At 37.2% G+C, this 20770-nt stretch overlaps 1 protein-coding gene across 3 annotated transcripts in view; it reads left to right on the top strand.

Annotated features, from left to right (window-relative positions):
* The window catches only part of LOC124614005 (papilin), a 256846-nt gene that overhangs the window by 113967 nt on the left and 122109 nt on the right, over positions 1-20770 (top strand). For all 3 annotated transcript variants that reach the window (XM_047142813.1, XM_047142814.1, XM_047142815.1), the window contains exons 20-22: positions 8843-9022; positions 14191-14367; positions 16144-16320. In XM_047142813.1, the coding sequence (XP_046998769.1) occupies positions 8843-9022; positions 14191-14367; positions 16144-16320 (534 nt within the window). The remainder of the gene's footprint in view (positions 1-8842; positions 9023-14190; positions 14368-16143; positions 16321-20770) is intronic.

Raw genomic sequence — 20770 nt, 5'->3', positions numbered from 1 at the left:
CTGAGAACAGCATAGTAAGTGGTGCCTGTTAATTTGTCAGCCCTGGAAAGTGCTGCAAGGAGTAATTCAGCATTCTCAGAAATCTATGCAAACCTCTGCAGATTTTTGGCAAAGGCATATCTTACACTGCTGCCAAGCATCTGGGAAGTGATGACTGATTGGCTGATGAGACTACATATCCCAAAAATTGCACCTCTCATTTGCCCAAAACACTCTTTGTGACATTAATGACTATGCCATACTCCTGTAGGCACTGAAAAAGCTGCCACTGGTTAGTAATATGCTCCTCATTTGTAGGTGAAAATATGACGATATCATCCATCAACATATTAGGAATGGCATTCCTTGTGACACTTTATGCATAAAATGCTGCCACATCTGCACAGAATTTGTTATATCAAAAGGCATAAATTTGTACTGGAGAAACACAAAACATGTTATTACAGTGGTTTTCTGAACTTCTTCCAATGCCACTGGAATTTTCAGAAATGCCTTTGTACAATTGACCACACCAAATACCTGAGCATCGCTAATGACACTGTTGGAAATAGTCCAATGAGGCACAGGGTAAGGGTCAGGAATTGTGCAGGCCTTGAGTGCCATGTAATCCACATATAATCTCCAGGAGCCATCTTTTTTTCACTCATGAGTAGCAGTGATGCCCCTGAACTATCTTATCTAGTCACAGTACTTGCTTTCAACAGCTTCTCAGAACCTGCTTGCACTGCCAGGAGTTTGTGAGATAGAAGCCATATTGGATGAGCTGCAACAGATTGACCAGGTGATGTGTGTATATGATGCACCGTTGAGTGGTGGCATTTCCTATTAATGGTTGTCAGATGAGTGAGCACCGGAAATTCTTGAAGTATGCAGCCAAAAAGACTGCTGTCATTTACTATAGTAATAGTTTACGTTGTCCAAAATAATTTGGACCTGTGGGCAACATCAAGTGAGACACACCCAAGTGGTTTCCACACAGTTGTAAAGACACAAATGACTCTTCATTTATCAGGATGGATGACATGGTTGACAGACTGGCACTGTGGCTCACTGTGATTAACTGACAGTTGAGTAAATCTTCTTACAGATGAAAATGAGACAAAGTATCTGCATTGAGTATAGGGTCGGCAATATTGGTGATAAGAAATGTCCAAGTAGACTCATATTGAAGACCCAACTCCAGTCTCAGTTTCTGTTCACTAGCCGTTCCAGTGCACGAATTGTTTGCCTTGGTCAGTATATGCTGTGTTGAGGTGGCAGGTACAATACTCAGTTGTTTGGGTGTACATTCACTTTGCACCCAGATCTATGACGAAATTTTTAGTGGTGATGTGATCGTACATCATTCAGTTGTGGATGCACACATTGTTGATGACAAATGTCAGTGTCCTCTAATGTCTGTCTACAACTTTTGAGTAACAGCAAGGGCTGGTGCACTGGCAAGCTGCACCTCCAAAACCTGTGTGATACCAGCACCATTGGTCAGTATCATATCAGTTCTACACTGACCATCTTTCTGGTGTCCTGTCTGCTCCTCAGGAGTTCGATCATAGAGTTATCAGAATTTGTGCTGCTATGCCAATAGCTTCAAGCTCAGACTTGTGATTTTATCTTCTAATTGTTCCACTCTTTGCTCGTGCTTTGGTGCATCCGTGCTCATCAAATGCACCATTCTTGTTGCTGGTGGCAGTGCTTGCTGCTTAAATGCTCCTTCCATGACCGTTATCAGTTGTACTTCAGCCAGGATGTTCACTACTGCATCAGCCTTCTTTGTCAACAACTGCAGTGATAAGTTTTGATGCGTTGCCATGACTGTGTGAATACCAACTGGTAACTTATGAACCCACAGCCTGCATAGCATCTGTTCAGGCAACAGATCAGGGCAGTTGAAGTAAGTAAGGCTTGCAACATTTGAGATGGGCAACTGTTGCCAAGCTGTTCATCATTATAACCTTTCTGCAGCCAAAGCTCCAGTGACAAAATATAGCATTGAACGAGCTTCTTTAATGATATGTAGCAATGTTGCATTAGAACATCTTATATTTCTTGCATCATTGCTCATTCTAAATGTGCAACTGTGGTTATATACTTGTCATTATAAGTACACACTCCACATTGTTGAAAGATGCACTCTATGTGTGCCAGCCGCTATTTATGTCAGTGGGTGCATGGTGTGACACAGCTGGAGACATGGTTTGCCCCACTTTGGTATCAGTCTCTGGTGATATCACATCCGTCATTATCACAAAAGATTAGATTAGATTAGATTAATACTAGATCCATGGATCATGAATACGATATTTCGTAATGATGTGGAACGAGTCGAATTTTCCAATACATGACATAATTAGGTTAATTTAACAACATACTTAAGTTAATAAAACAATTTTTTTGTGTTTTTTGTTTTTCTTTATTTTTTATTTTTATTTTTTTAATTTTTTAATTATTTTTTTAATATTTTTTTTCTTTTTTTTCTTAATTTATATCTAAAAATTCCTCTATGGAGTAGAAGGAGTTGTCATTCAGAAATTCTTTTAATTTATTCTTAAATACTTGTTGGTTATCTGTCAGACTTTTGATACTATTTGGTAAGTGACCAAAGACTTTAGTGCCAGTATAATTCACCCCTTTCTGTGCCAAAGCTAGATTTAATCTTGAATAGTGAAGATCGTCCTTTCTCCTAGTATTGTAGTTATGCACACTATTATTACTTTTGAATTGGGTTTGGTTGTTAATAACAAATTTCATAAGAGAGTATATATACTGAGAAGCTACTGTGAATATCCCTAGATCCTTAAATAAATGTCTGCAGGATGATCTTGGGTGGACTCCAGCTATTATTCTGATTACACGCTTTTGTGCAATAAATACTTTATTCCTCAGTGATGAATTACCCCAAAATATGATGCCATATGAAAGCAATGAGTGAAAATAGGCGTAGTAAGCTAATTTACTAAGATGTTTATCACCAAAATTTGCAATTACCCTTATTGCATAAGTAGCTGAACTCAAACGTTTCAGCAGATCATCAATGTGTTTCTTCCAATTTAATCTCTCATCAATGGACATACCTAAAAATTTGGAATATTCTACCTTAGCTATATGCTTCTGATTAAGGTCTATATTTATTAATGGCGTCATACCATTCACTGTACGGAACTGTATGTACTGTGTCTTATCAAAATTCAGTGAGAGTCCATTTACAAGGAACCACTTAGTAATTTTCTGAAAGACAGTATTGACAATTTCATCAGTTAATTCTTGTTTCTCAGGTGTGATTACTATACTTGTATCATCAGCGAAGAGAACTAACTTTGCCTCTTCATGAATATAGAATGGCAAGTCATTAATATATAATAAGAACAACAAAGGACCCAAGACTGACCCTTGTGGAACCCCATTCTTGATAGTTCCCCAGTTTGAGGAATGTGCTGATCTTTGCATGTTACGAGAACTACTTATTTCAACTTTCTGCACTCTTCCAGTTAGGTGCGAATTAAACCATTTGTGCACTGTCCCACTCATGCCACAATACTTGAGCTTGTCTAGCAGAATTTCATGATTTACACAATCAAAAGCCTTTGAGAGATCACAAAAAATCCCAATGGGTGGTGTTCGGTTATTCAGATCATTCAAAATTTGACTGGTGAAAGCATATATGGCATTTTCTGTTGAAAAACCTTTCTGGAAACCAAACTGACATTTTGTTAGTACTTCATTTTTACAGATATGTGAAGCTACTCTTGAATACATTACTTTCTCAAAAATTTTGGATAAAGCTGTTAGAAGGGAGATTGGACGGTAATTGTTGACATCAGATCCATCCCCCTTTTTATGCAAAGGTATAACAATAGCATATTTCAGTCTATCAGGGAAAATGCCCTGTTCCAGAGAGCTATTACACAGGTGGCTGAGAATCTTACTTATCTGTTGAGAACAAGCTTTTAGTATTTTGCTGGAAATGCCATCAATTCCATGTGAGTTTTTGCTTTTAAGCAAGTTTATTATTTTCCTAATTTCAGAGGGAGAAGTGGGTGAGATTTCAATAGTATCAAATTGCATAGGTATGGCCTCTTCCATTAACAGCCTAGCATCTTCTAATGAACACCTTGATCCTACTATATCCACAACATTTAGAAAATGATTATTAAAAATATTTTCAACTTCTGACTTTTTGTTCGTAAAGTTTTTATTCAATTTGATGGTAATACTGTCTTCCTCTGCTCTTGGTTGACCTGTTTCTCTTTTAATAATATTCCAAATTGTTTTAATTTTATTATCAGAGTTGCTGATTTCAGACATGATACACATACTTCTGGATTTTTTAATAACTTTTCTTAATATAACACAGTAGTTTTTATAATTTTTGATAGTTTCTGGGTCACTACTCTTTCTTGCTGTCAGATACATTTCCCTTTTCCGGTTACAAGATATTTTTATACCCTTGGTAAGCCATGGTTTGTTACAAGGTTTCTTACAAGTATATTTAACTATTTTCTTGGGGAAGCAGTTTTCAAATGCATTTACAAAAATGTCATGAAATAAATTATATTTTAAATTGGCATCAGGTTCACGGTATACCTCATCCCAGTCTAACTGCTGTAGGCTTTCCCTGAAATTTGCAATTGTTAAATCGTTGACTGAACGTACTACTTTGGAGGACTGTTTAGTATTGCTGAATGGAGCTATGTCATATATTGTAACTAGCTGTGCACCATGATCAGAAAGACCATTCTCAACAGGCTGAGCATTTATCTGGTTAAACTTATCTTGGTCTATAAAGAAGTTATCTATCAGTGAGCTGCTATCCTTTACCACCCGAGTAGGAAAATCAATAACGGGTGTCAAATTGAAAGAACCGAGTAATACTTCAAGGTCATTTTTCCTATTACCCTCTTTCAGAGAATCTACATAGAAGAAGAAAACATCTCAGTCCTGAATCTCCTCTTCAATGAGTCACATTTGGGTCTCTACTAAGGGTATTTTGATGACAATAAATAAATAAATTGTGGACATTATGAGTACTCAGTCCATAACTTTACTGCACACTAAATCTTGATCAGTGTAAATACAAAGCATAATGAACAAAACTCTACATTTATATTACCTTCTATCTGCCAAATCAGCAATTCATCTTTTGTCTCTTGAGCTGGCTAATTGCACAGTAACTGATGTCACCACAAGTTGCATGTTGATCACATAATGACGGGCACTTAGAATCTGAAATAGTCAGGACTTTATTTTGTGTTTTCTGTTGTTTCTGAGATACATAAAAGGTCTCCTGTTGTATTACCAGAAGATATAAAGTTGGTACTTTTTTCAGGCAATTCAAATATAGAAACAAAAATTAGTACCAGGCCTGTAACTGAAAAGACATTTAATGAAATGTGTGAAAACATAACCAGATGGTTCAACGCAAATGAATTGTCATTAACTTGTAACAACTTCCAGTAAATACAATTCAGTACTTCCTGCAGTTTGCAAATCTACTGCAACAGGGTATTGAAAAAGAAGGAACTAGTTTTTTCTGCGTATTTCTATTCAGTAATGGATTAAAAAATAATTTTTGTCGAAACTTAATGCACAGGGATAATAGTTTTAGAAAGCAAAAATGTGTCATAAGAACTGTACCTGGTGTTAGTTCTAGAGCATGCTGTAGCGACCTCTAAAAAATTCTTTTTTGGCATCCAGTTCACTCTTTAGTGATATGCCTTGTGTTTGCTATTATATCTCTTTCCTTAAAAGAATGTGAAAAGCATGAATATAATATGACGACCAAAACCAACCCCTAAAAATATTTCAAGGGCTTAATGTTAGTATTGAAATATCTTAGATAATATTTATACAATAACCTGCCAAATCATATGTCAGAATTCAAGTCAAAACTAAAGAACCCCTTAAAATTAATGTGGGGTCTATAAGGTTATAATCTGATTAACATTATGAAATATTATAGCTGTACTATAATATTTTATAATGTTAAGTCATTTAGCTTTATTACACTGAAGTAAAATGCACATTTTTACTTCCTATCTTGTCCCAAAAGTAACACCTCCCCCCCCCCTCCCCCCTCACCCACCCACCCACCCACCCACTGCCACTGCCCTCTCTCTCAGTGAGGTCCACAGAGTATGACTGATGTATTGAATTTGTAAAGTTATGTTATCCTTCCGCATTTTCTTCTAATCTCTATGTCCATGGTATGCTGATTGTATACTTTTCCGAAATTTTTTTTCTTAAATGTTAGGTCACTCACCTCTACACTGCATTTACCTACATCCATCCTCAGCAAATCATTGTGAAGTTATTAGATTTCTTCCCACTGAATTCACGTTTGGAGCATGGGAAGAATGGTCATTCAAATACCTCTGTGTGTGCTGTAATTAATCTAATGTTGTCCTCATGATCCCTATGTAAGTGATTGATAGGGGGCTGTAGCATATTCCTAGCATCATCATTTAAAGCCAGTACTTGAAACTTTGCAACTAGGCTTACTCAGGATAGGTTACATCTATCTTCAAGAGTCTGTCAGCTGAGGTTTTTCAGCATCTCTGTGACGCTCTCCCATGGGTCGAATAAACCTGTCACCATTCATGCTACCCTTCTCTGTATATGTTCAATCACTTGTTAGTCTTATTTGCTAGGGGTCCCACACACTTGAGCAATATTCCAGAATTTGTTGTATAAATGATTTTTAAGCAATCCCCTTTGTAGACTGATTGCAATTTCCGAGAATTCTACCAATAAAGTGAAGTCTACTACCAGCCTACACCCATGGTGAGGCTATGTGATCATTCCATTTCGTATCCCTATAAAGTATTACATCCAGATTCCAGTTGTTACTCGTTGATACTATAGTCCTTTGATATTGTGTTTTTTTCATTTTGTGAAGTGCACAGTATTACATTTCTAACCATTTAAAGTAAGTTGCCAATCTTTGCAGCACGTTGAAACCTTATCAAGCTCTGACTTAGATTTTTGCAGGTTCTTTCATACAGGACTTTGCTATAGATAACTGTGTCACCTGCAAAAAGTCTGTGGCTACTATTAATATTGTCTGCAAGATCATTAATATACAAAATGAACAGCAAGATAACATGCTGCATCCACCCTGCCAAAAAGTCCTCAAGCAAATCATAAATTCTGCTTGATACCCCATATGACCATATTTTTGACAATAAGCATAGGTATGGTACTGAGTGAAACACTTTTCGGAAATCAAGAAATGCTGCATCTACCTGACTTCCTTGATCTGAAGCTTTCAGTATGCCACGTGAGAAAAGTGCGAGTTGGTTTTCGTGGGATTGATGTTTTCAGAATCCATGCTGGTTAACATGGAGGAGGTCATTCTGTTCAAGATGCCTCATTATGTTTGAGCTCAAAATATGTTCTAAGGTTCCACAACAAATCTTTATCAAGGATAATGGACAGCAGTTTTGTGAATCACTTCTACTACCCTTCTTGTAAACAGATGTGACATGTGCTTTCTTCCAACAATTGGGCATGATTTTTAATTTGAGGGATCTGTGACAGATTATAGTTAGAGGAGGGGCTAACTCAGCCACAAATACAGATGCAATCTGAGATGAATTCCATTGGGCCCCCAGAACTTTGTTCAGTTTTAAAGATTTCAGCTGTTTCTCAGCACCACTGACACTAACATTTATTTCACTCATCTCTTCAGTGGTACAAGGATTAAATTCTCTTGGGTTTTTCTTTGTAAAGGATCATCTGAAAATGGAGTTAAAAATTCCAGCTTTTGCTTTGCTGCCCTCAATTTTAGTTCCTGTGTCATTCACAAGTGATTGGAACTATCTTTTATGCCACTAATAGCTTTTGCATAGGATGAGAATTTCTTTGGGTTTTATCGAAGGACATTTGACATATTGTGCCACAATAGACACTGAAGGCTTCACGTATTGCTCTCTTGACAGCCAAATGATTTTCGTTCAGCATCTGTCTATAGTCCTACACATTGTTTTACACCTATTATGCACACTAACCATCAACATACTTCCAAACTCCCCCCCCCCCCCAAAAAAGGGTTAATATTACATTTAAATGTCTTTGTTATGATAATGATTCTGCTCACTTACTTTATGGCACAATTTTTGAGTGATTGACTAAAAACATATTTATGTGCTCTATTGGTCCCATCTCCATTTCCATTGTTGTTCTTTCACCTTTTTAGTCAGACCTTTCACATTTCAAATACAAAAATGCAAGTAAATACAGTTCAAAAATTAACAAAGTTTTGAAACATCAATATTTCTTGATCATATTGTTAAATGGTGAAATGTAATAAATTCAAGCAAACACTTCAGGAGACTAAATCATTAGTAAAAGAAAGAAAGAGTTGTATTGTATGATTGGTTAGAAGACCATGAGGGATAGGCTTAGGCATCTAATCAGAAAGGGCTGATGGACAGATCACCATCAACAAAGTACGTGCCCTCACTATAATGGCATGAAAACTTCTTATGTAGGCACCTTGGCTATGGTTGTGGGTGCTGTTAGTTAAATATGTCCTTTGTTGTAGAATGATCAAGTGTTACTGTTTATATTTTATACAAATACTAAAAGCTGATATGTATTACTAACCTATGTAGTGTTGAGTATCAGTGCATTAATGTTATGGGTCCAACCTGATAATGCTGCTATGCCAAATGTTGGAATCTTTTGTTGTTTCCATTATGCTCCCCAACCTTACCTCCCATCCACCCTCCCACATCCCAAGCTTTTGAAATAGTGGACATATGCATGCAAATGCCACTGCTAACATATTCATGAGCAAATTTGCCCTTAAAATACAGGATTTACTTTTAATCATTGTGTATTACAGGTTGCGGGTGTGAAAACACAGAATTTGGTTGCTGCTCAGATGATAAGACCCCAGCAGCTGGACCAAACAAAGAAGGCTGTGGATGTGAAGCTTCAAAGTATGGCTGTTGTCCTGATGGGGTGTCAGAAGCTGAAGGAGAAAAGTTTGAGGGATGTGAAGATGCACCCATTATTGCCTCAGGTGTGTCATTTTTCTAATGTTTTGTTCAATACACACATCTGATGTAATGAATAATGAAGAGTCACTGTCTCGGTGTACAATAAGTAACAAAAATGTAAAATTACAGGTCATCAAACAATGGAAAATCCAAGATGGAATGTGAAATTGCTGCTCACCATATAACGGAGATGCTGAGTCACAGATAGGCACAAAAAAAAGATTGTCACAAATATAGCTTTTTACCAGTAAGACCTTCATCAAAATTAGGCAAAAAACACATACATACAAAACTCACACAAACGCAACTCACACACACATGACTGCAGTCTCGGGGAAACTAAGGCTACATGACTGCAGTCGTCTGTGTGAGTTGCATTTCCGTGAGCTATATTTATGACAGTCTTTTTGTTGTGCCTATCTGTGACTCGGCATCTCCGCTATATGGTGATTAGCAATTTTCCTTTTCACACAATTACAGGTTATGTATTATGAAAAGAAGGCTAATATAAGATCTGACTGACCCTAGTTTTGTTACACGTATAATTAAGACAGGATTAAAAATATAAGTTAAATGAGAAACCGAACTCCTTAAAATTTGTTTCTCACTCTGTTTGAAGTGGTGGCAGAAAGAAGATATCAGTAATAAAAATGGTGCATTGCATTTAGCAGAACTGAGGTTCAAATGGCTCTGAGCACTATGGGACTTAACATCTGTGGTCATCAGTCCCCTAGAACTTAGAACTACTTAAACCTAACTAACCTAAGGACATCACATACATCCATGCCCGAGGCAGGATTCGAACCTGCAACTGCAGCGGTCACGCGGTTCCAGACTGAAGCACCTAGAACCACACGGCCACTCCGGCCGACTGAACTGAGGCTGCAGTTTCATTGAAGTGGAGATGATGAATGCAATAGGGTAATATTTACATGAATTCTGATAGTGGGGAGCCACCATTAACAGAAATTTGGCAAATATGAGGGTAATGATGGAAACTGCATATTAAGTCACATGACCACCACAACAAAAAGTTCTGGTTAATGCTTGTAACTATTTAGTGACTATCCTCACCCACTAAATGTAGAATAGCCTGTTGTCTCTTAGTATTATTACATTTGAAACTCACAGTCTTGTAGGCTTAGTCTTCATGAAATATATGTCTTCTGCTATCTTTTTAAGCTGTACTTGTGGCTGATTACCGCTTAAATTATAATCCTTATATATGCCTTCTAGCACTATATCTCTGTCTTCAATGAGTTCATCTCCTGTAAAATAATACAAGCAGTATTCAAAGCTTCAGCTTTTGGCATCATATGATCAAACTGTGTGTGAATTTTGCTTCTTTCTTTTTTTATTCTTTTTTCCCCTTATTCTTCTTGCTCTACTCATTTGCATTTTTCTTCTGACATTTTCATACAAAATTAGTTATAGTAAACTTTCTTTCCAAATTGTTCACATCTGACACATAAATTTCAGAGTAAATCACACAGTTGCACGATTTTTGGACAAAATTAGGATATGTGAGACAGTTAATTGTTGTAATTCATATTTCATGATTTGTGTTGGTTGACCATGACCATTTTGTGTTGAGTATACAAGTGGCATTAGTTGGTTCATTACCTTGGACTGGTGTCTGATTACAATATTGCTTCTAAAGACACATACATAATATAAGAGAAAGATACTTTTAGTATAGTTTTTAACTATTAAATTTCTTAAACGTCTCACAGAGCTAAAACCTCTACTTCCATAGGCATATAAAATAGTAATTTGTCGACAAAAACCCAAAACATAAGACACCTAATTCCAAGCTATAATAGCAGACTGTTCCTTCCCTGAGAGCCAAAGATACACAATAGAATAGGAAGATCTGAGGATGATGTTGTGAGCAGAAGTTTTTCACTGTAGCAAAGATCAGTTTACATAGTCTGTGTAAACTCTTGTCAACCATAGTTCTCAAAGTAATACTTTAGTGAGCTCAGTGGTGGCAGCTAGATGCATATAAATATGGATTCATTGAATTGATTGCCACTCCTGAGGACCTTGGTCCACTGAATGTTTAGGCCATAAATGTCCAGGGAAGCCTGAACTGCAACACCTGAGTAAGGTGTTTCAGAGAAATTGATACAGTAACACACAAATTAGGAAGGAAAAAGCAAACAACATGCAACTCCAAAGTAATGCATGAAGGTTTAAAATTACCAGCATTTCTTTCCCTTTATAGGAACCCGTAGCAATCAAGATGATAATGATTCTGAAGAAATGTGGCATCAAAAATATATTCTAACCACTGGAGATGAGATATCCAGTAGGACTGTACATGCCTGATGTATGCAATATTCAATGTGAGCGTGAGCTGTGGTGCATTTGACAGACATTTTCCAACACTGCTTGAACAATGGTCATGTATTGGATTTTGAATGGAATAATGTGCCATGCAGGGCCAGTGGCCTTTGGGACAGCATAATAAAGGAGAACATTGAAATTAAGATCAATCATTGCTTCATAAACAGTGGCCAAGGCCATGAAACAAGCTGTGTTCAGGATCTGTTACTGCCCCAATTCCCTTTGAGTACACCTAGCCTAGTGACGCACAGATAGCATATGAGGTGGAGCCTGACCGACTACTTTGGGATTTCAGTATAGCCTCAGTCCCCTCTCTCTCCCCTCCTGCTCTGCCCTGAAACACTTAAAGGGGTCAGACTGCTCCCTGATACCACCTACATGAAGATAACATAGACTTCACTTTGAAATATTGCCAGAAAATTATACAAATAACACTCATCAAAATGCCATGTTTTTTATGATCTTGCAAAACTAGAAAGTTGATAACTTCACATTAGCTCAGCTCAACAGGAAAGATAATTATACAAATACAACTCATTGATATTAGCATTTGAATATGAAATGTACACAAAAAGGCTATTTAGTGTAATACCACATTATGATGTCTGAAAAATGTAAGTTCCAGCAAGTGGAAGGAGACTTATATATGATTTTAAATACGTGACATATTACAGAATAAACATTGGGATAAAAATCATCCCAGCACCAAACTCAGTAACACATATATGAACAAGCTTTCCCAGGTTTTCTGTTCTCACTATTAACTCTTTGACCTTACCTGCAAACAAAGAGGGCTTCTCCTCCTAGCAGTGAAGTCTCTGCTTTCAACACCCCATTAATTACTCAGCACCACCCAAGCCTCCATAGATTACCCAACTAAGGCTACAACTCATTTTAATTGAATCAACTGTGGGTTCTTAGTGAAACATTATAAATTAACTAAAAAAAACTGTTTTTAGCCCTGTTTCATAATTTATTATTAATGTTACTGCACAACCTCCGTTTCAGGTTATAAGCCCATTTTCAAGTACAAATGGGCTTATAACCCAAAATATAGGTTGTGCAATAACATTAATAATAAATTGTGAAACAAGGCTAAAAACAGTGTTTGTTTAGTTAAGGCTATAACTTCTTTCAGTCAAGTGCAGAAATCAAATCATCATTCCCTTGATATAGCCCTCGCATCATCCAGAGTTGCATTTCGTTACCCTCCACACCTTCACAACTTCCTTGGCAACCCGTACATTATTCCCAGACCACCACCCCTACCCATCCATATAGCCATTTCCACTCCATGCACCCACTATCATATATTCAATCCCCATAGCTGGCAAAATGTACATCATTCTTTACTTCTCATTCTGTAACTCCCATTTGCTATTTTTGTATTGAGGATGGCTACAGATGTGCTTTCTTGGACTTCATACTTTGTGTGATATGTATTGCCTTCACCTTGCATCTTTTCCTTTTTATGGTTCTGAGAGGTCTGAACCTTCCTTTCTCCTTGAAGAAAGAGCCTGCGACAAAAGCTAAGAGTACTTCACTGTATTGTATGTGATCCCATCACCTGTATTGGGAATTCCACCGTGTAGGGTTAAACAAAGTCTTTGTACATTTCAAGGAGAAATTCAGAAAAAGAAGAAACTATTTGCAGGGACCTACATATCCTTGCTTTGTGACCCATTTTCTAAATTCCTTCTCAGCTTAAATATTGGAATTTAAACAACATAAAGAGTAAATGTAATAACTTGCTGTAAAGGTAAGGTAAGGGTATTAAGTGGTTGATAGCACATAGATAAGATTGAAAATCTAGGTGAGCTTTCAGATAATGTCCTTTTTCAGCGATAACTACAGAATCAACAAGTGCCTACATGGCTACATTCTCCTGGCCAACTACATTGCACTGGTGCAGCATGTACACAATATGAGAGGTCAGTAAACACACAGAGTATGAATGTGGTGCCAGTGAGCTCACTCTGGCATAGGCAGGGGGAGTTGTGTGTGCTGCACAATGATGTGCTCCACAGCTAGTACAATGTAGTCATCTGGGACAGTGTAGCCATGTGAATGTATGAATGTGTCAGTATGTTTATTCTGTAGCCAAAAGTTCAGCAACATTTTCAGTCTTATTTACCTGTGGATCAGCCACTCACTGTCTCAGCTATACAGTGAGTTGTTACCCTTACTCCTTCCATTATTTACAGTCCATCAAAATCTTTTGACAGCTATAAATATTGAAAAGTTGAGGATGTATATTAGATGCATACATAAAAACAAATGATAATTATTTATTACATTAATTTGCCCCTATCAATGTTTTCTTGATTGCTGTCATATATAAAATAAAACATTCTTATTCATTTATCCATACAATATCTAACTCTCTCATTGTGGAGGCCTGATGAATTGATCAAGTCTCTACAAATCACCTCTTAACAACAAGTGTTCATGCAACAGAATTCACTTTTGTGTAGCTGCAGCACTGTTGCCACCTACACGTTTTAACTGCTATGTGGCAATGTAAAAATATGTAATTATTACACCTGAGCAGATTCAGTATACTTAAATGAAATTAGATACTGCAAAGGGGTAAAGTGACACAGATCACCCTAACATAATCCATCTGTTATTTTGTTCCTGTTTCCGTACAAAAATCAAGCAATTTCATTGTATTTCTTCCTTATTTCTTCCCAAAACTTACTCATTAGTGAAGATAATACTGTTCTTTCCTTTGTTATACACAGGACTGGCTGTTGCATTTGTGACTATTGCCATTATGTTTTATTGCACATTTTGCTATTAACATCTTGTTTCAGGATTAAAGGTTTTGCTTTTATTACAGAAATCTGTACATTACCAAAGTCCCGAGGCTCATGTCGAGATTTTACTGTCAAGTGGTTCTTTGACACTGAATATGGAGGTTGTTCACGGTTTTGGTATGGTGGCTGTGAAGGCAATGAAAACAGATTCAAAACACAAGAAGAATGCAAGAATATCTGTGTTGAACCTCCTGGAAGAGGTAGTGAACTATCTATTTCTAAAAACAATGCTAATATTTGTATTTTGGGAGTTTCAATTGTAATTTAAGACATTAAAATTTCATAGATTATAAGATTTGTAGAGTTTACATCACTTTATAATATTTAAGGTATGTACACAGGATGTCCAGCTTTCACACAATTTTTATGATACTAGTAATGTTTCAGAGAAGTTTCAAAACTCGTTGAATAATCAGAATACTTGTTATGCATTTCTTGGGAATAAATGAGAACTGAAGCTCAGAAGCAGGACACAGAAGTTTTAACATTCTCATCCCACCTAAAATATGAAAAATAATAATTTAAATGGCACTACATTAATGGCTTATGAAAAAACATAGCATGTCATGCCAGTGATGATAAAATTTATGTTAAATTATGGAAAATTGTGAATCCATTTAGCTACTTATCTTGTAACAGGATGTGGTGATTCATGTATTCTTACAAAATATTTTACTTGACAAGTGTGCAAGGAAAAAACAATCAACTCTTCACATCAGTCTCCACAAAGTCCATTGTCACCTCTGCCACTGTATCATCCATATATGCTTAACGACAAGATCATAGATTTCAATTATTATAAGGTTAATCACAATTAACTTCACTATTTTGAAAGATTTTTGCAAGATACTTTTTTCCCTTCACCTTGAAGATATACATTTCCTGTTACAAAACAGTACTGCTCAGAATTCAAATTCATACATTTGTCTCCATTGACAATTCTACATTTGGTTTCATTTGTTTCCATCAGTTTTTAATTTCATTCAGTCATTTACAATCTCAATTTTCTGAGGATATTTTTTATTTCATACATAAATTGAAAATTTATGTTCTCTAAACACTGAAGCATTCTGTACTGGTGAGTTCTTGCTCAACATAATTAGTTCATGGATTTACAAAAAAAAAATTCAAAATAAACCAAAAACTTCTTATAAGCCACAAAATGTTATTCTATACCACTAAAGTACCAACACATTAAGCATGTACAGTGTGTTACGTGATCCGGATTTGTGTACCTAGTCAGCCAAAACTTAACACGAGACATGATTAACTATAGTATGCAGATAACCACAGTGAATATAATATTATTTCAGTTTATATATTATGAATTTTGTGTGCGTGTGTGTGTGTGTGTGTGTGTGTGTGTGTGTGTGTGTGTGTGTGTGTGTGTGTGTGTTTGTGTGTACATATACACTCTTCCTAAATAAGTTGAATAGACACTTGTTTAGTATAGCCAGTTATGTCGCTGCCAATGGTACAGTTAACCTTTTTTAAAAATAGTGTAATGATAATGTATGACTCTAATGACTGTGACTATAAGTTAGATAATTAATGTTCTAATATTACTTAGTGGGGCAAAAGAGGTGGCCTCATCTAAAATACATATTCAGATGGCAGCTTGGAAAAATAAAAGAGAAGTACAGCTGTAACTCGGTTGCAATGCCAAATCAAAATTCACTATTGTATTCACATCTAGTAAGGGCAAAGTCATAGTAACTGTGCTATCAGAATAAACAGACAGAAGTGTTTATGGGCTGATCAGGCACAGAAAATATGTTAAAAATGTTTGATTTGTCTTTTTTTAATGCTATTTTCTTCAGAAAATGCCCTTCTAGCATTAATTATTTATCAGTTATCTCTCTCTCTCTTTTTCCAATCAGTTTCTGAGTTGTAGATAGGTTGCCTTTTGAAGATGGTTAAACTGAGAACTGTTTATTGTTAATTTAACCAATCTACTGTATATTTTATGATTGCAGAGGCATGTTACCTACCTAAGATAGCAGGTCCATGTGAAGGCTACTATCCAACTTGGTATTATGATTTGGAAAGAAAGCAGTGTGGTCAGTTCATTTATGGAGGTTGTTTGGGTAACAACAACAAATTCCAAACTCAAGAGGAATGTGAGGCACTTTGTGTGCTCCCTGATACCATTGGTAAGATACTGCAAAAATTTCTCTTCTCTGTAAAGAAAGTAACATGAGGTGTGGCAATAAAGAAACCAGGCTGGTTGTTGTGCATATTTCTGATTTTATTGATGACAAAGAGAAGAGTGGCAAAATAATCTTGGAACTCTCCCTGACATACATATAAAATTTCACACTGTTGTGGTGGCTAGTCTGGCTATAAACCTTCCTAGAAACGGGTCTTGTGTCTGAACTCTGTCAGAATTATGGTACACTCTAAAGTGGAACAATGTGCTAACATCAAATTCCTCACAAGACTTGGAAAATCTGCCACAGAAACTTACAGTTTGAGAAACAAGTTTATGATGATCAGTGTCTATCTCATAGGTGAGTTTTTGAGTGGGTTAAGAGGTTCATGGATGGTAGGGAAGATGTTGAAGACGTCCTTCCACTTTGAAAATTGGCGAGAATGTGGAGAAGGTCAATAGAATTGTTCAAGGAGGCTGCCACCTGAGCATTCGAGCAATTACAGAACTTGTCTGAATCAATAAGGAAACTATATTATGAGAAGGAAAGTTGCTACTCACCAAATAGCGGAGATGCTGCGCTGCAGATAGGCACAACAAAAGGACTCTTACAATTATAACTTTTGACCATTAAGGCCTACATCAACAATAGGCACACATATGCACATGCACACACACTCATGCAAACACAGCGTGAGTGCATGTGCCTATGTGTGTCTACTGTTGACGAAGGCCTTAATGGCCGAAAGCTATAACTGTGAGAGTCTTTCTGTTGTGCCTATCTGCAACTCGGCATCTCCGCTATTTGGTGAGTAGCAACTTTCCTTCTCATAATTCTGTTATCCTGGATTTTCCATTGTTCAGTTAGGAAACTGTTAGACAGATTCTGCATGATGATCTGGGCATGACAAAGGTTTGTGCTAAATTGGTGCTAACAATACTCTCAAGCGAGCAAAAGCAACATCGAGTGGACTGCTGTGCTGACACTCTTGAAAATGTTGAAAATGACCCTGATTACCTCAGCAAAGTAATTACGTGTGATGAAACATGGATATTCCAATACACTCCAGATACTAAGTGACAATCCCTGCATTGGAAGAGCCCACAGTCCCCTAGGAAGAAGAAAGTCCACAGGAGCAAATCAAAATTTAAAAAAAGGATGATTGTTTTCTTCAATGTCCAACAGATTATCTACATTGATTGGGTGGTTGTAGGTCAGACTGTCAATCAAGTTTATTATGTAACTCTTCTGAAAACCCTCTGTGAATGTTCGTGACGAAGGAGACCAGATCTGTGGAAGAATCGCTCATGGATTCCTTGTCAGGATAACGTTCTGGCCCCAAGTGCAATGTCTGTTAAGAGATTTTTGGTGAAAAACAACTTTCCAGTGATGGAACGTCCACCCCATTCACCTGACCTAGCATCATGCGACTTCTTTCACTTCCCGAAACTGAAGTCTGCACTTGGAGGAACCAGGTTTGTGTCTATGGACGAAGTGAAGGAAAAACCTACGACCCTCGTCAGCAACATAACAGAAAAAGACTTGCAGCGCTGCTTCCAACAATGGAAAATTCACATGAAGTGGTGCAGGGATCAGAGAGGGGACCACATTGAAGGGGACAACATTTCAGTTACGTGTAAGTTTTTCAATAAAGTGTTAGAGCATGAATCCAGTTTCTTTATTGCCACACCTCATATTAGTGTTGTTGTAGTTTAAAATTGTCATTTCTGTAACAAAATTTTAAACTGTGATACTAATATGTACACAGATTTCATTACACCATAATGTTGCTCGTTAAAGAAATGAAAGTATATAGACCTTAGGTGTACTGAACAGTGCATCCGTGAGCAATGAAGGAACACAACCAGGAGTTCTACAATATCCATGATGTGTATCAGTTCTTTAAAGGTGTTGTGTTCCTAAAGAATTCAGTAACAGTTGTTGTTGTTGTGGTCTCCAGTCCTGAGACTGGTTTGATGCAGCTCTCCATGCTACTCTATCCTGTGCAAGCTTCTTCATCTCCCAGTACCTACTGCAACCTACATCCTTCTGAATCTGCTTAGTGTATTCATCTCTTGGTCTCCCTCTACGATTTTTACCCTCCACACTGCCCTTCAATACTAAATTTGTGATCCCTTGATGCCTCAGAACATGTCCTACCAACCGACCCCTTCTTCTAGTCAAATTGTGCCACAAACTTCTCTTCTCCCCAATCCTATTCAACACCTCCTCATTAGTTATGTGATCTATCCATCTAATCTTCAGCATTCTTCTGTAGCACCACATTTCAAAAGCTTCTATTCTCTTCTTGTCTAAACTATTTATCATCCATGTTTCACTTCCATACATGGCTACACTCCATACAAATACTTTCAGAAACGACTTTCTAACACTTAAATCAATACTCGATGCTGACAAACTTCTCTTCTTCAGAAACGCTTTCCTTGCCATTGCCAGTCTACATTTTATATCCTCTCTACTTCGACCATCATCAGTTATTTTACTCCCTAAATAGCAAAACTCCTTTACTACTTTAAGTGTCTCATTTCCTAATCTAATTCACTCAGCATCGCCCGACTTAATTTGACTACATTCCATTATCCTCGTTTTGCTTTTGTTGATGTTCATCTTATATCCTCCTTTCAAGACACTGTCCATTCCGTTCAACTGCTCTTCCAAGTCCTTTGCTGTCTCTGACAGAATTACAATGTCATCGGCGAACCTCAAGGTTTTTACTTCTTCTCCATGAATTTTAATACCTACTCTGAATTTTTCTTTTGTTTCCTTTACTGCTTGCTCAATATACAGATTGAATAACATCGGGGAGAGGCTACATACCTATCTCACTCCCTTCCCAACCACTGCTCCCCTTTCATGCCCCTCGACTCTTACAACTGCCATCTGGTTTCTGTACAAATTGTAAATAGCCTTTCGCTCCCTGTATTTTACCCCTGCCACCTTCAGAATTTGAAAGAGAGTATTCCAGTTAACATTGTCAAAAGCTTTCTCTAAGTCTACAAATGCTAGAAACGTAGGTTTGCCTTTTCTTAATTTTTCTTCTAAGATAAGTCGTAAGGTTAGTATTGCCTCACATGTTCCAACATTTCTACGGAATCCAAACTGATCTTCCCCGAGGTCCGCTTCTACCAGTTTTTCCATTCGTCTGTAAAGAATTCGCGTTAGTATTTTGCAGCTGTGACTTATTAAACTGATAGTTCGGTAATTTTCACATCTGTCAACACATGCTTTCTTTGGGGTTGGAATTATTACATTCTTCTTGAAGTCTGAGGGTATTTCGTCTGTCTCATACATTGTGCTCACCAGATGGTAGAGTTTTGTCATGACTGGCTCTCCCGAGGCCATCAGTAGTTCTAATGGAATGGTGTCTACTCCCTGGGCCTTGTTTCGACTCAGGTCATTCAGTGCCCAGTCAAACTCTTCACGCAGTATCTTATCTCCCACTTCATCTTCATCTACATCCTCTTCCATTTCCATAATATTGTCGTCAAGTACATCGCCCTTGTATAAACCCTCTATATACTCCTTCCACCTTTCTGCCTTCCCTTCTTTGCTTAGAACTGGGTTTCCATCTGAGCTCTTGATATTCATAAAAGTGGTTCTCTTCTCTCCAAAGGTCTCTTTAATTTTCCTGTAGGCAGTATCTATCTTACCCCTAGTGAGACAAGCCTCTACATCCTTACATTTGTCCTCTAGCCATCCCTGCTTAGCCATTTTGCACTTCCTGTCGATATCATTTTTGAGACGTTTGTATTCCTTTTTGCCTACTTCATTTACTGCATTTTTATATTTTCTCCTTTCATCAATTAAATTCAATATTTCTTCTGTTACCCAAGGATTTCTATTAGCCCTCGTCTTTTTACCTACTTGATCGTCTGCTGCCTTCACTACTTCATCCCTCAGAGCTACCCATTCTTCTTCTACTGTATTTCTTTCCCCCATTCCTGTCAACTGTTCCCTTATCCTCTCCCTGAAACTCTCTACAACCTCTGGTTCTTTCAGTTTATCCAGGTCCCATCTCCTTAAATTCCTACCTTTTTGCAGTTTCTTCAGTTTCAATCTGCAGTTCATAACCAATTGATTGTGGTCAGAATCCACATCTGCCCCAGAAAATGTCTTACAATTTAAAACCTGGTTCCTAAATCTCTGTCTTACCATTAAATAATCTATCTGATACCTTTTAGTATCTCCAGGATTCTTCCAGGCATACAACCTTCTTTTATGATTCTTGAACCAAGTGTTAGCTATGATTAAGTTATGCTCTGTGCAAAATTCTACAAGGCGGCTTCCTCTTTCATTCCTTCACCCCAATCCATATTCACCTACTATGTTTCCTTCTCTCCCTTTTCCTACTGACGAATTCCAGTCACCCATGACTATTAAATTTTCGTCTCCCTTCACTACCTGAATAATTTCTTTTATCTCGTCATACATT

This window comes from Schistocerca americana, chromosome 4 (genome assembly GCF_021461395.2).
Source record: "Schistocerca americana isolate TAMUIC-IGC-003095 chromosome 4, iqSchAmer2.1, whole genome shotgun sequence".
NCBI classification, from domain to species: Eukaryota; Metazoa; Arthropoda; class Insecta; order Orthoptera; family Acrididae; genus Schistocerca; species Schistocerca americana.
Note: the sequence above shows the minus strand (reverse complement) of the source record. Positions and strands in the feature narration are given on the sequence as shown.